Genomic DNA, 16,476 nt, shown 5'->3' with positions numbered 1-16,476 from the left:
ACTTGTGTTTTGTGTAATGCCTTCATTAGTAGAAGATTATTAACATATGGCTTCAGGGTTTTGGAATAGAGTATGGATATTACTGAATCCCTTTAATTGACATAAGTTTGAAAATTCTTTTGACTACTTTAGAAGGAAGGCATCTGTTCCCATTTTATTTTTTCCATAGCTTTTCAAATAGTTATTGATTCGTGTGGCTTAAATGTACAATCAGTATGATCAAATATTATCCTTTTGTGTGAAATATTTGATATTTAGTTACAAATTCTACTTTAAGGAAATCATTTGTAAAATATTTAAGATAGACTCTTAACGTATGCAAGTCACTTGATAGATCTAGGATGTAAATACTTATAAATATTAGGGCTACATTAAAGTGAATTTATAATGGCAACTTGAAGATACATATGGCAATTTTTCATTTAGGTACAGAAATGTGATATGCTTATAATATATTCTGTAATTTGTAAATATTTGATTGGATAATTATTTTATGTATTAGCTTACATTGCTTTTAGAGCAACTAATATCTCTTCAGGACTTAAGATAGAATGAAAGACAGAAGGAAAAATACCACTACTTGATATATTTTTAAAGGAAAAACTCCATTTTTTCGTCATCATTTGCAAAATTGTGAAACTTGTCGATATTGAACTTCAGAAACCACTTGATGGTCTTTTTCCACAAATCATGCTTTTCTGTGCTTTTAATGCCTTGAGAAATTTTTGTGGGTTTATAATATTAAGAGAATCAAATAGAAATGCACAAATAGGTATAGTTCATTTAACGTAGATCTTTAAAGCTTAGAGAATTAACCCTACATAACAATTACAAAATCACCCCCCTCCTTTATTTAATTTTGGAGTGCAATTTCACAAATACCAAAGGAGTATTCCCATAGCATACCTGCAGACCCTGGCTGAAATGACAGCAAACTTCAGAGTTTCTACTTGAACCAGAGTGACTCTTCCTTCTACAATGAAAACCTTAGCCAATTCAGTATATCAGGTTGTCGGTTCTACATTTTGAAGATTTTTCAGACCTCCTTGTAAAAAGATTTGGCGCAGTGTAAAGTTAAGTGGTGGGGGAAGAAATACTCCACATATAAAAGCAAGTGAGTTTTTGAAGAGCAGAAAATAATCTCTATGAGAAATTACTTCTAAATCAGTCATGTGAAAATTAAACTTAGCTCTTGTTAACATTTCCGTAGAAATATACATTTTCATTAAGCCAAGTAAACAAAGAAAAAAAAATCCCTAAAAGTAGGCACAATCATTTATCTATATACTCACAAATATATTGCTCTTTTCTGGTCATCAGTATTTTTTTTTCTTGCTTTATTTGCTTCATTTCCTTTAACTTTATTTCCCCTTATTCTTAGAGAGCCTTTCTATCTAAGACTAAATTGATTCTCTGCTTACTTCTCTGTGAAGTCACTTCAGCAGAGTTACTCTTTGGAGTTATGTCCTCATCCCTCATCTGTGTCCCTCAGCTAGAGCGCTCCGTCTGGCGCTGCCCCATCACTGCCCTAAGGCATGTAGAGAGAGGGCTCTGGCTTTGCCCAGTCTGTTCACTGAGCTCCCTTTGAAACTGGTGAGGAGGGAGGTCTACAGAGGGTGGAGATAGATGAACTGGGTGACTATTTGAAGCCAGTGTAATTTGTAAATTTGCCATAAACTTTTAAGTGAGACTTGGGGTGGGTGGCTTCCAGGGTTAGCATGCTTTCAGAGAGCAAAGGGAAAGTGGAAGAGTTTTCATTTTATCTTAGTGGGCTCTGATATGAATGGGTTTTTTTGTGAATTTTACCAAGATTTCAGTAATTGATCTATAAACTTAAAAGATGTCAAAATACCCCTGATAACCTCTCCATGTTACATATTGATATGTATAAGAGGGCATCCACACACAAACCCACAAACACACATAATCGCACTTACCAAGTAATAGTACTTAATACCACCTGAGTGTTAATTTAAGTTTGGAGCAAGTACAGCGTATACCACCTAGGAGAGTATACCTTTATCTGATCTGAACACGAAGAATGAATCAGGGCTGTGATTGATACTTTTGGTCCACTGTGAAAAGTTTTTACACAGTGGGTTATAGAGAAAGCTACGTTTCATTTTGTCAAACCCAAAACATACTTCCTAACTGCCTTTGTATAAAAGCTAACACAACGTGTCAAAAATAAGAGCGCAGCCCTCAACATACATTGAACTGGTAAAAGAAGTTAGGAACGGTTTGGCAAAGATAAAAACATAAAGTTAATTTTTGTATAATTTTCTTTTCATTCACATTCATACCAGGTAGACTCTGTCAAATACCTATAGTAAAGAAGAACTTGTTCATGCATGCAGAACAAAATAAAATAAGATTAAAAGCTCCAGGAAATCAGCCTACTTCAAAAAACCATTAAAGTGTGCCTATCCCTCAAGCTTTACAAATGTGCTAATTGTCGTGTTTCAGTCATGTAAATATGTTTCAGCATAAAGTAACCAAGATTTCCTGTTATAGAAACTCTGCGATCTGGGGGTGTGGGGGGAGGGGGGTACGAAGGAGGACTCAATAACACACTGTAATGAAACCTGCCTTTGGGCAGCACATGCTTCAGTTCTGAATGCCCAGAAATACTTCGCAGGCGCTCTAGGCTGCCTAGCAATGGGGATTTCTAATTCTGGCTAGCTTGACAAAGTAAATACAACTATTGAACATAAGGCAGCTCCTAATAAAAAACAACAATTCCCCCTTGTAAACACCTACATTTGGCCCCATTAAAAATTCTTTCTTCATCCCCAGGAACTAGCAGACCCTGCAATGTGGGGGTCTCAGAGTAACTGAAGAGTAGTTGGGAGATGGAATGCCGTTGGGATGTTTGACGTTGCCATTTCCACTGAGCATTTCATCCCCCATCTCAGGGCTTGGGGGAGCGATGTTCTGCATACGCTGTGGGGCATTATGCAAGCGAACACATTGGCCATTATGCTCTCAGGACTTACTTGTGGACGGCCAAGGGCAAATCAATATATGTTTTACAAAAAAAAAATATATATATATATATATGTTTTACATATGCTGTACTTACATAAAAAAAAAAAAATGTGTGCGATTACCACATTTCCAAAAGGAGTGTTCGTCAGAAGCTGGCAATTTTGAGTCATTTAGTGGGCTGACACTAATATCATAACTTAGACAATTATCTGATTTCAGAATTCCCTGATTTCTGCTTGTTCCCATGTCAGAATTCATCTATTGCATAAACCAATCACTCATACCTCTGCCAGTCCCTAAACTGAATAGCGGATCTGCTGTGATTCGTAAAATCTGTGGGATCTAGAGATCAACCTTGAGTTTACACACACATTTATCTGCTCACAGTTTACTGAGTCAGAGGTTTCAGATTATAGTAAGGAGCAAACATTAGTTTAAATTCTAGTAGACAAAAACAAAGGGAATGTTACCTTTTGCCACCTCCAAAATAGTTTCCAGATGCTTTAAAAGAAAAAAGGAGATAAAAAGAAATTCTCATCTAATTAGTAGTTGGAATTCATTTCTAAAAGAAGTAGTCTTTTTTTTTTTTTTCCAGGCTCAGCATTCAGCTTGAAAACACTGTATGTTCTTAAAAAGTCTTACTATCTACCGTTAAGCCACCTGAGGGTTCATACCTAAAATGCTGCTCCTTAATGTTTCCTCACTTGTAGAGGGTAGAAAGGGGGCTTCCTGGACAAAGCAAGCTTGAAGAGCCTATCAAAATGACACAGTCAGTGCACAGGAAGATCCCAATCTTCTTCCATTTACTTCCATAGCAGCAGTAGGCCCTAAGTCTCAAGCATCTCTCAGCTTGGCCCTGCTGAAGCTTAATTCAAATTCTACGCACTCTGGAGCTTATATGCTCCTGCCTGCATTGTGTGTTCCAGAGCCACACAAGCCTTGGGTAAGCAGCAGTTGGAGACCAGTAAAAAGATTGCCAGAGTGAGAAGCCCTGTGCACAATTAAGGAAAGATGAATGGAAGGGAGTCAGTTGGGGAGATATGGAGAGCCTCGTTTAGGCAGTGGTTCACAAGCAGGGGATCCCAGGGCTGATAGTGGCCATGCGTGACTTATCCATCCCATCCCTTTATCCCAGAGAAGAAGCTAATGGGGGTTGTTTCAAGCATTTCTCTTGTCCAAATTTAGGTAAGTTTAAGCCACCTTATTCTATTACATACTAGATGATTTCTTTTCAGTCCTACTCATGTCAGAACATTAATGAGAATACAGTGTGCAAAGAAGAAATCAAAAGGAAAAAAAGATACTGGCTTTAGTTTGGAAGGTAAAAACATTTTAAGCAAAGCTCTTTAGGGGTAATCTACTTTGTCAATATATGAAATATAAGAGGAAATTAACATGAGTCCCCCATATCTTAAGTGTCTGAAAGTTCAGGAACATTGGGACTGACACTTGGTGGTATTCTTATGACTGTATTGTCCAAAAGATTCTGGCTCACATTTTAAGAAGATTAAACCTAGCAAACCATCCCCACAAACATTATTGCCGGAGTTTCTCCTCCATGAACACTTCACACGGCGCCCAGCCACTCCAGCTAGCATCTTCATGTTGCTTGGCATGAGACTGGGAACCACCACTCCCCACAGGAGGAGGATTGGAATAAGAAGATAATGTGGGTCACTTAGGAGATAGAATATTTCTTCTGAATCAGAAGAAAACAGGATCTAGAAGAGCAAGTATACACCACCTTTTGGAAAATTCTGTCTTTAATAGGACATATCTGTCTGCAGCTCTTGTTTTCTGTTATTAAAAATGTCTGTGCATGGTTTTGTAAGGATATGGGTGAGATGGCCCTCTTATTCAGAGAAATAAATTTACATCACTCCCTTACTACCCTTTGCTCTAAGGATTAAGTCCAAGTCACTTACAAACCCTACACAATCTGATGCCTACTGACCAAGCCAAATTTCTCATAGCCATTCCCTTGTTTGTTGACTACTCAGAAAAGCTGACTTTTTTTCCTGTCCTTCAAACATACCAAGCTTATTCCTGCCTTAAGGCTTTTGCATTTTTTGCATCACCTTTGCCTGGAAACTTCTTTTTCCAGGTCTTCAAAGTCCCTTCTAAATTGAAAATCTTAGCTCAAATGTACTCCCCAGAAAGGCCTTCACCAAATAAGGCACTACCACCCCAGCCCATACCATATTGCCGTGTTTTGTGTCCCTAAAAGCACCTCTCTCAATCTGAATTATCTTTGTGTGCTTTCCTAAATGTTAGCTATCTTCCCTTGAGTCATATAAATGTCTATGTATTGTCCCTTTCTGAAGTTGTAAGTTCTTTGAAATCAGCAGGGATTTTACCAGTTTTGTTCAGTTTTGTCTCTAATACTTAGAAAAGTTGTGGCACGTAGAGTAACGAATAAGAATGTGACTTCGAAGCCAGGCTGCCTGAGTTCAAATTCCATTCTAGTATCCTGAAGCTGCAACAGCACTCCTGCTCTCTTCGGATTTGGTCATGTGATCCACGAGTAGCTGAAAGGGAAGCATGGAAATAGAGTTTTTATTCAGGATGGCCGCCTATTCCAGATTTCTTCTACCAAAGGGAAAAGGGAGCATAGCTACTGGAGGATTATCATCAGTCTCTGCCACAGCCCACGGAACCCAAATATCCATTCACAGCCCTCTTCCCGCACACTTACTGCCTCTTCATGGGTGAGCTGAGGGGAGAATCCTACTGCTAGGAACCAGGAATCCTCTGCCCTGGCAGTGGAGGACTTCAACCCACTTTGTAGTCCCCAGTGCTGCTCCTTGGAAGGAACTTCCTTGTCCATTATCCTCCGTATCCTTTTAGGATGTTATTCCTTGCCCATGATCCTTCGTGGCTACACAACATCACCACCAGAGGGAATGCTTCTGGGGGGCTGCCCGGTTTTTGCAGCCCACTTGTTGATAGTTCAGGTTTGGGGACCTAAGATTATTTTGGGAGTTGAATAATCATAGACTTTTTACCAGGTTTGTGATTTCTTTGGCAATACAATCCCATCAAGACTTTCAAGGGTTCCCAGTCTGTTCACTTCCCTTCAGTCCAACATGCAAGTAATCACAGCCAAAGAGTTGTCTGGACATCGTTCTAGGATTCAGCTGCAGGAAACCAATTGCATCAAATTATTTTATGCAGAGGAGAGTTTATACCAGGAAACTAGGAGGCTAGTGAGACAATTGGAAGGGCTGTAGGACATTGCCACCAAACTGGCCCTCAGGGACACTGCTGCTTTCTCAGGAAGGTGAGGAATTGGGAGGCCACCACTAGGACTGTTGGCTGCAAGCCAACACCTCTGTGCTGTACTCTTGGGGATGGTAGGTTCTCACTACTACCCCTGCAATATTCCTTAACCCCCATGAAGCAAGTAAAACACTGGTCTGGCCTCCACTTCTGCACCTGCCTCTCAACTCCCATGAAGGTATTGACCAGTCACTGGAATACTGATGAAAAAAAAAAAAAAAGGTCCCTGCAGGAGTGCTTGTGAATTGTAGTACTCAGAGCAGCTTCTCTTCCACCTTCTAAATCTAGTACCAATGCACTGAATTCGAGAAAACCAATTCACACCTTTCCCTCCTCTGGAGGTTGGAATGGATGCTTGTCCACCAGAACTGTTACTTTCTAAGACTTGAGTCTTATTTTGTGGCCTCTCTGTTCTACCCACATCCCTCTCACTCTGTCCGTAAGTAGCCTGACTCTATCTAAAGTAATCAATTTGAGGGGCGCCTGGGTAGCTCAGTGAGCTCAGCATCTGCTCAGGTCATGCTCTTGAGGTCCTGGGATTGAGCCCCGCATCTGGCTCCCTGCTCAGCAGGGAACCTGCTTCTCCCTCTCCCTCTGCTTCCATTTGTTCTCTCTCTCTCTCTCTCTCTCTCTCTAATAACTAAAATCTTTAAAAATAAAATGAAATAACTTAAGAGGGAAGGCAGTACCCTTCATGTGACTTTCATTCTCTGAGCTGGCTCCAATTTGGTCACCAGTCCCTTAATGAGGGTACTTCAGCAAGGTGCAGGGGCCCCGGCATCTCCTGTGATGGGTGCCTGCTTCAGTGTGCAGGGCAGAAACAGGTGGGCTTCTTCGGTCCTCTGAGGCCCCAAATTACCAAGCCTTTCATCAGTTTAGACTCTGGGCCACAGGCAGAGCACCTCCTTTAAGAAGTGTGGTCCCTTCTGACCCTTCTTCCAAATTCTCTAGCTCTAGTTCCTTTCTCTTTTATAAATAACTTTGTCGAGGGCAGCCCCAGTGGTTCAGCAGTTTAGCGCCTCCTTCAGCCCAGGGCCTGATCCTGGAGACCCAGGATTGAGTCCCACATCAGGCTCCTTGAATGGAGCCTGCTTCTCCCTCTGCCTGTGTCTCTGCCTCTCTCTCTCTCTCTTTCTCTCTCTCTCTCTCATGAATAAATTAATAAAAATAAAATCTTAAAAAAAAAAAAAAAAACTTTGCCGAAAGTGGCAAGAAGCATCTAATGCAACAATATCCTGAATTTCCCCAGCACTCGCCTGGAGCCACCGATCAGGAGGTATATGGTGTACCTTCCAAGTTATCACAATCATTACAAGGGTCACCAGCAGGCATCCCAGGTGGCTCAGCAGTTTAGCACCGCCTTCAGCCCAGGGTGGGATCCTGGAGTCCCGGGATCGAGTCCCGCGTCGGGCTCCCTGCATGGAGCCTGCTTCTCTGTCTATGTCTCTGCCTCTCTCTGTGTCTCTCATGAATAAATAAATAAAATCTTAAAAAAAAAAAAAAAAACAAGGGTCACCAGCCTTCCAGTCTGCACTCTGACCTCTCCACCCACTTTCCAACCACTAAGCTATTTACATCACAGAACAAGCACTCCATTTTGCAGGCACCAAATTCTGCATAAAGATGACACAGGTTAGGCCGTTATTGCAGTCATCCGAAAATACAGTGGCTTAAATAATATAGAAGCTCACATATGTCTCACTGTAAAGCCCAAATTAGTGACCCAGGGTCTTTGTGTGGCCAGATGGTATCGGGAAGCCTTAAACTAATTTTCTCATGTTGTCGTACCCTCCTCAATGCATAGCTTCCAACTGATGGTCCAGAAAGGCTGTTTCAGTACCCACCCTCAAGTCCACATTTCAGCAAGTGGGAAGAGAGGAGTGAGGCTGGCCTCTAGCATTTGTGCAACCTAGACCACATAATTATTATATGCCTAAATAACCTGAAGCTATCAAGCCAAGAAACCATGAAATATGCAGTATCTTCCTTCCTTCACAAGTACAACTTCCTGGAAAGCCAAGTTTAAATTTAGGGTGTGGGTTCCATTCTAGAACTCAGAGACCTAGGGAAACTTGGCCTGCAGTCCACCCCCTTTCTATTCCCACACCTGTCTCCTTTCCACACACAGGGCCACGTGCAGATGCTTGGGGGCATGCATCCTGCACATCCGAACTCCATCTACACGCCACACAAACCAGTCCCTGGGCTGTTCCTGGGACCCCGGGGTGTGCACATAGACAGTATGATCTACCCTTGAGGCACAAACCTGGAGGATAGACCTGCACAGACTTTGTAGCCATTTGGGCAGGGAGTTCTGAATTCTGAATACCCAGAGCATGTCCTATAAATAAGGGGCAGGTCCCTCACCCCACGAGGAAGGGTGGATCAGGGCCCAGGATGGTGGCCTTCTCGCCACTGGCGGGGAAAGGGGAAGTAAACCCCCCCCGACACACACACACACACACACACACACACACACACAGATCTGACCCTAAACTTAACCATAGCTGAAGATGTAGTGACCAGAACTTAGTCACTCAGGCTTATCTATTGTATTGGCAAGGGAAATTGGGAAATGTGAACTTTATTCTGGGAGGCCATGTGCCTCACTAATATTCGAAGATTCTTTTACTGACTGCAAAGGAAGAGAATAGATATTGAGAGTAAGCTAGCAATCTCTGCCACAGACACATGCCTTTTCACAAATCACACTTTTGTTTAGACAAGTGAGTTCTTCACAATCTGCTTTCAGAGAGGTGAGTTTGGAGGCAAGACAATACTGTCAGATATAATTGACGGTCAAAATAATTGCACACCTGAGCATTTTTCAATGGGCAGCCAGTATGCAATATGCCAGCTCTGAAATTTTGTCTAATTTTCAGATCAATCAGGAAGAACCAAATGAATTGTTTTCGATTCAAAGGATATAGTATAATTATGACATACAATAAAACAATTTTAATCTTAAACCCTGAGAGTGAAATGCATTTTAAACTAAAACTTAAAACCTGACCATGTTTGGGAGAATTTTTTTCCAGACACATACAGCCACTACCAAATGTACACTTACCAATCCAAAAAGAGCAAAAACTGGTTCTGGCATCGTTTCTCTTGGCCTACTCCTACATGAGAAGTAATGCAAAACTTACCAAAATTAGGCAGATGCGTCTTCCACTTTGCAAAATGTTAACCTGATATAGAATAATTGCAATATAACATTACACTGTAGTGATGTAATCACGATGGAATACGTGTAACCGTGTAAATAGAATTTAATATATAAATTATAATTACATAATAGCATATGACACTGATTTGTTTCGTAACTTGAACCAACACTCTAAAATCTTGGGAAGAAATAATAGCCACCCCACGATGATGAATATACCAAGCCTGCTGCATCCGTCTCCAAGAAACCCTCCCCTTTTTCTGTGTAGAGCGTGCCCCCTGCACTAGTGGAGGCACCAGGTGTGCATTTCCCTGGTCAGAACAGGGGAGTGGAGCCCCAGGAGGTCCCCCGAAGCTCACAGGCAGAGGGGGTGCTTCTGGCACCCATCGGTTCACTCTGGCCCTTCTTGAAACTGTAGCTGTCTGCTGGCGGGGGGGGGAGGGTCCCATCCCCATTTGCTCCATCCTCCGTAGGAATAGATCTGCTGAACATTTTTGCACATCTCCCAACATCTCCCAGCCTCCCCTGCAGCCAGCCAGGGGTGGCCCTGGCCAAGTTCCGGACACGAGCGCAAGTGAAGTGTCCAGCTTCCAGATCCTGCCTTCTTGGCCCCTTCTTCCCACCAGCAGAGAGAAAGGAAAAGCCTCAGCCTTGGCGCCAGGAGTGGAAGAAGAGCCTGTTGAGGATGGCAGACCTGTCCTCGCAGCTCAGAATTGCCTACTTCTGGAGATAAAGTGGGAGAGGAATAAACCTCTACCTTCTTTAAGCCTCGTGGCGGAGGAGGTGGGAGCGTGGCTCTGTTCCAGCGCTCGGCCCATACTCTGGTTCTTTCCACTCGCAGCAGTGCCTCATAACCAGTGTGGCTTCAGAAATAATCGGCCAGTCCCCCCTCCAGGTGAGGGCACCCCGCGGCTCTTGAAAGAATCTAGAATGGAAGAAGACGGCGTGTCTTTTATTAATCTGTTTTTTCTCTTCATCGCGTAAAGAGGGGGAGATGCTTTTAAAACTCGAGTAGAGAAGCTTCAGCTTCTGACATTAGTTCTTTTGTCAGCAGCAAAGACATGTACAAAGGACCGCTTTTTAAAATAAGGTGGACCCCAGATGGCCCCTGCAACACAGCCCTGCGTATTTTCGCTGGCCCAGAAGCTAGGCACCTGACCTGCCCCATTTTCACTACTGCGTTACTAAGTACGAGGGAAACAGCTTAGACTTCTTAAATCTTTCCAGAAACCAGGACTGTGATCCCAGTTTCCTCTTTGATTTCTTTCCTGGGCCACAGCAGAGGGCAATGCAAACGCAATACAGGAGCCTCAGTGTAGTGAGTGAGACCTGCTGGCCAAGTCTGATTTTCTGTTGTTGGTGTTTTTAAGTATGTGCGGTTCCTTACATTTGCAGGTTTCCTTGCCTTAATAAACTCACTTATTTTTTATCTCGTCGAACCATATATATTTTGATAAGCCATCTCAACCTCTTTTTTGGAGCAAGAGGAGACATAAATTACTCCTTGATACTGTGGGGACTACTTCTGCATCTCATTTGAGCAGCCTGACCACAGTCTCTTGAAAGGAGAATTATCCCCCTGGCATAGATGAGGACACTGAGACTTACACATAAGAACTGACTTGTCCAGGGTCACACTGAGAGTGAGAGACAGACGGAAGGACGTATCAGACTTTCACTGGCTGCCTCTGTTAAGTGACCAGTGCAGAACCTGTAAGTTCTAAGGTGTTTACAAGTTTTCATGGAGTTTGGCTATGGGAGCGCCTAGCTGGCTCAGTAGGTAAAGCATGAGACCCTGGATCTCGGGGTTGTAAGTTCAAGCCCCACGTCAAGTGTAGAGATTACTTAAAAGTAAAAATCATAAACAAAAAAAATTAAAAATTGGCTGTGTTTTGAAGAACAAAAGAAAAATCTTTTAGAAAGTATTTTGAGGGACACCTGGGTGGCTCAGTGGTTGAGCTTCTGCCTTCGGCCCAGGGCGTGATCCTGGAGTCCTGGGATCGAGTCCCACATCTAGGTCCCTGCATGGAGCCTGCTTCTCCCTCTGCCTGTGTCTCTGCCTCTCTCTCTCTGTGTCTTTCATGAATGAATAAATAAAATTTTTTAAAGTATTTTGAGATATTAACACTGATTTCTGTGAATCTGAGTAATGCAAAGTGTGACTGTTCAGGAAATGTCAATATAAAAAGGATTAAAACAACCCTATTCATCTGTGAAGGGTTAAAATGTACTACATCAAATAGAAAACAAACAGTGCCTGGTGGTTTGGGCTCGGCAAAATATGGAAAATATAAATTGATTAAACTTATTTTAATAGCCATTTACCTGCAATTTGTCTCAAATCCAGGTGTAATCTACATTCATTGTCTTGCCCCTTCTGTCTGGGAACTGTGAGTGCTGAGCATGGGTCTGGCAGGCTGAGAGAAAGGAATTAGGAAGGGAAACTGTGGAGCGAGGAAATCCAGTCCTGTGTGTCTAAAGAACCCATTTACTTGCTGACTCAAGAAGGAACAACATACAGGCAGTGGCTAAGCCCAACAAAGAGACAGAGATGTAGGCAGAGGGGAAAAAAATCTCAAAGTCTGGCTCAGCTTGGTACCCCCCAGAGCTGCAGAGCACAGCACCCCTGCTGCTGTTACTTTATTCTGGCCCAGGGCTTCCTATGGGCCTAAGGGTGCCTGTTGACAGCAGCTCCCCTCATCTGCCAGGGTAGTTTCCCCGCTGTTTCCCACCTTGTAGCACCAGAGAAGAAGGCCCCATTAATCCAGTGGGATCACTGCAAATCACCTAGGCCTCTGTGAGACGTTGGGACTTGTCACATCTTTCTCAAATCCCTTCGCCTGCATGGAAATCATCATCTTAGGGCATTAATGGGAAAAATAGGCAGACAGCCAGATATGCATGTCCTATGTTTCGAGCACAATCCCTTCCTCCCGGAATCTGGGAAGAGAAAACCAGGTGGGGAAAATATCCACTCAAGACGTGAGCTGTGTTTTGGGCCCTTGCCTCAGAACCCCGGGTATAAAATGAGAAGGATGAATATCTTAACTTGGGTTCCAGGGTTGAAAATGGTATGGTATTTTTTTAATAGTCTGGTTTTTATTTAAACCGTTACTCAGTGAAACCTCAAGGTCTGGAAGTTTGTTCGTCCCCGCAGCCTCGCAGCTTTAGTCTAAAGGAGGTCACATGCTATGCAGAGCATCTTACAGCATATTTTTTCAGAAGACAGATCTGGGGTACAGCAGCATCTGAACATTTACATGTCAAGTGTGTAAATGCTTTGGAAGCCTCTAAGGAAAAGTCCCTGACACACCTGGCAAGCCTGGAACCTGATCTCTCCTTCTTCCTCACTGCTTCACATCGCACTGACATGGCGCACAGAGGGAGGCTCATAAAGGAAGAAAACACAACCCACTGCTTGAGAATTTAGAGCGCGTCATAAGCTCATTCAAATAACAATCAACCGAGCTGGCAAAATCACTGACATGTTTCCAAGAGCCATCCTTGGGCTCCTTCAAAGGACAGAAGTGTACAACTGGCGTTTACAATGTAGCATTTGGTTAGAAGCATTTAACCATATCAACCAAAATTTTTGTGCTCACAAGTTACACACAAATGATATTTGACTTTTCTTCAAACCCATTCAACCTGAAAGATTTCCAAGCATGTCACACGTCACATTTAGCTACTTTTGCTATGAAGGGCTTTCGGCCAACTGGCTCACGTTCATTGCCTAGAGAAGCAGAGGAAGAGAAATTTTTAGCAAATAGGTAAGCTCCTAAAATAAATTGTATTCTGCTGGTTCTGAACAACTACACTAGTTTCCTCATTTCGATTATCAGGAACGTATGACCCTTCACCCGAAAGCGTCGTGAAGATGTATCAGCTCCACTGTTAAGCAAATCACCATTTCTACATGTCAGAATCCATTCATAATTTAATACCTAGGCCATCTCCATGAGGCTTTCTTCTCCCCTTCCCCCACCTGGTTTCTGCTTTGTCTCTCCCTTCTTGTAGACATAACTTGGAGTGCTCGCTGTGATGGTTGCCAGTGTGCTTGTCTTTACTCATGTTCCTGGATAATGGGGAAGGGGCTCTACTCACCTTACTTCGAGTAAACTCTAAATATTTGTTGAGTCCAGTTGATTTCCTAAATAGCCTAATCACCATCTGACATAATCCTTATGAGGTCCCACCAAAAGTATACACACAAACACACACACACACACACACTTTTTATGGTGTATTTTCTTGAAGTTCCAGATAACCTTCAGATCATGCCTGTATCCCAGGCATTTTTCTTTTGCTCATTAACAGTAACTACAGGATCTTAAAGAAACATGAAAGTTCAAACATATTAAATGTCTCTTTCTCCTCTCTGTGTCTCTCATGAATAAATAAATAAAATCTTTAAAAAAAAAGTGAAGGTTAAATAAATAATTAAATGTCTCTTTCTCTCCAGTTTCTTCACATGAGCACTGATAGAGTTGACACTGCAAAGACATTCATAACCTCAGACTTTAGAGTGATGCATGTCTTTTAGATTCCTGAGCCTTTCATGCTTTCATTTCTGCCTGAAATCCTTTCTGAGGAAAAACAAAAACAAAAAACAGGTTATGAAGAAATGAAAAATTTGTTTAAAACAAAGGAACAAGTATGTCTTTATTTGAGCTTTTTAAAAATCATTCAAGAAATAGACATTTAGCTATTTAATATATGGATACAAATGAGTATTACCCTACGAATATTACTTTATGGATATGACAGCTTTTTCTTGACCTTCTAACATCTTTGTTGATCATGTATCTATAATAGTGTCTTCCATTCTGTATATATTTGTGTTAAAAACTAAGTACAGGCAAACTGAAACCAAAGAAGAGTATTTTCAAAAAAAAATTTTAATTGTTTTAAAATATTTTGATCTTCTGCACACAGTTTGTGTTTACATGACACTAAACAAGCCTTTTCCCAGGAAAGAAATTATCCAGAACATATGCTTATAGGTCATAGTATTTTGACCAAAATAATAATAATAATAATAATAATAATAATAGTTCTGCTTTTTTCATCTTTTTTTTTTTTCTTCCATATTATAGGGAGTTTTCCAAATGAAGAGTTTCAGATAGGTTGTCTCCAGGTCATTTCACTCCTGTAACGCTTTGGTTAGTCATCAGCGGACACTCCATCCTACCTCACTTACCTTTAGCCTCCCACACCCACTCTGTGCCTCACACAGCAGACATGTTCCTTTCAATCTGGATTTTTGTGAAAATTATATAGGCTGGGAACACTGATAGTTAAAGGAATTTGATAGAGATCCTTTTGAAAACCAAAAAAAGTTCTTTTGAAATATGAATATTTCTCCCTAATTACAATAACTGTTTGTATAATTATGGTCAGTCAGTGCATCTGCTTGAATCAGCCTCTATCTGCAGAAAAACAGTAAGATGGGGAGATGTTCAAAGCCACACTGTACTTTTGAAGACATGACCAGTGTCATACATCAAAACAAACTTACCAAGACCATAAACAAATGTCAGAGCTGACTTACCTGGGTATATAAAAAATACTGATCCTTCAATTGGTATCTTTTTTTTTCATTATGTCAGTATTTCTACAAAAATTGTAAGTCCCTAAAGAAAGTATATAGCCTTGAAATAGAATCATCAAGTCAACTTAATAGACAAAGGGAGAAAAGCATTTGCAGGAATCCATAATTACTGAAAAGCTATAGTCACTTTAAAAATAGCATTTTGGAGCCCTGGCAAATAAAGCCCACCAACAACCCCACCATTACGACAAAAGTGTCATTTCTCAAGTTGCGCCTTTATTTGTGCATTTACATGTTCTCATCTTGACCCAAATGAGGGGAATCTGAGCACATTTAGGTCTGGACTCTGGAGACGTTCAGCTGAAGCTTCCTGCCCCAGTGTGTGCCATGACTATAGTCTATAAAAACCTGGGAGGAATAAGATGTGATTACAGCGGGTTTCGGTCTGAAGGAACTGTTTTAGCAGGAATTTCACATGCAAGACTAAATGCTGATCAACAGAGCATAATATTGTATTCTGAAGTGCACTAGCTAAAGCAAAATTAATTTTTTTCTTCTTCTTCCTCTTCTTCCTTTCCTCCTGAAATCTTCTGCTGCAGCGGCTGCATTTGCCTCCAGACTTGTCAGACACAGTGAGCCGCTCGAGCAAACAGATTCCCGCAGCATCCTCCAGGCTGCTGGGCCAGGAGTGTGGCGTGATGGCCGGAGGCAGGAAGCACCTGGACTTCTAGCGATCCCTCCTTAGCCGTTGCACGCGGGATTCTAGGACACTCTCATTACGATCGCTAATAGCTTAGGTAAATATTTTCCTTAACGATTTGACCCTCCAGTCCTCGGAAAACAGTCCGGATTGCGGAACGAGGCCACCGTGCTTCATTTTCCTTAAACCGACTCCTTAGCCGGAAAGACTACAGCAAAAGTACTTTTCAGTTTAAGAGTTGTTTTCGGCCCTCTTTAGAGAAAACAGGTAATTTCATTTTTGAATAAAGCATCAGAAGCTCCAAGTGCCTTGCAGTGGTCACGGGTGTCCGCGCATTAAGGCACTTCGTTCGCGGTCAGTGCCTATTGCAGCAGGTAGTATAAACCAGGATGAAATTCGTAACCGCATACGAACAAGAGTGTCTGTCTATTTCTGGAAAAGTCACTTGCCACCAGAAAATGCCCAGGTTGTTTTTTTTTTTAAGTGGAAAACTCACTTGCTAATGTATGAAGGTTCTAATAAAATGAATTTGCATTTATGCATCCTGTTATTAAATTGATGAATACAAAATATTTCAGGATTAAGATGCCATTGAAGATCAGTAGTCTGCCATAGTAGTTAATAAATATAAAGAGCTTGAGTGACAAAAAGCATAGAAAGAGAAGTTGATGGTCTCCTGTTTAGTAATCCTAAACAACTGAAGTCAGCACTATGAAATTACGTCAACAGGCATAATTCAGAATTGAAATTCAAACTGACAGCTACATTAATGCTGGGGGAAAAGCATGT

General features: G+C 41.7%; 1 protein-coding gene across 2 annotated transcripts in view; it reads left to right on the top strand.

Annotated features, from left to right (window-relative positions):
- ELP4 (elongator acetyltransferase complex subunit 4) overlaps positions 1-16,229 on the top strand; it is a 241,919-nt gene extending 225,690 nt beyond the window's left edge. For both annotated transcript variants that reach the window (XM_038563121.1, XM_038563120.1), the window contains exon 10: positions 15,587-16,229. In XM_038563121.1, the coding sequence (XP_038419049.1) occupies positions 15,587-15,718 (132 nt within the window). In that variant the 3' untranslated portion in view covers positions 15,719-16,229. The remainder of the gene's footprint in view (positions 1-15,586) is intronic.
- Positions 16,230-16,476: the final 247 nt, after the last annotated feature.

This window comes from Canis lupus, chromosome 18, assembly GCF_011100685.1.
Source record: "Canis lupus familiaris isolate Mischka breed German Shepherd chromosome 18, alternate assembly UU_Cfam_GSD_1.0, whole genome shotgun sequence".
Taxonomy (NCBI): Eukaryota; Metazoa; Chordata; class Mammalia; order Carnivora; family Canidae; genus Canis; species Canis lupus.
This window is presented reverse-complemented; position numbering and strand designations above follow the sequence as displayed.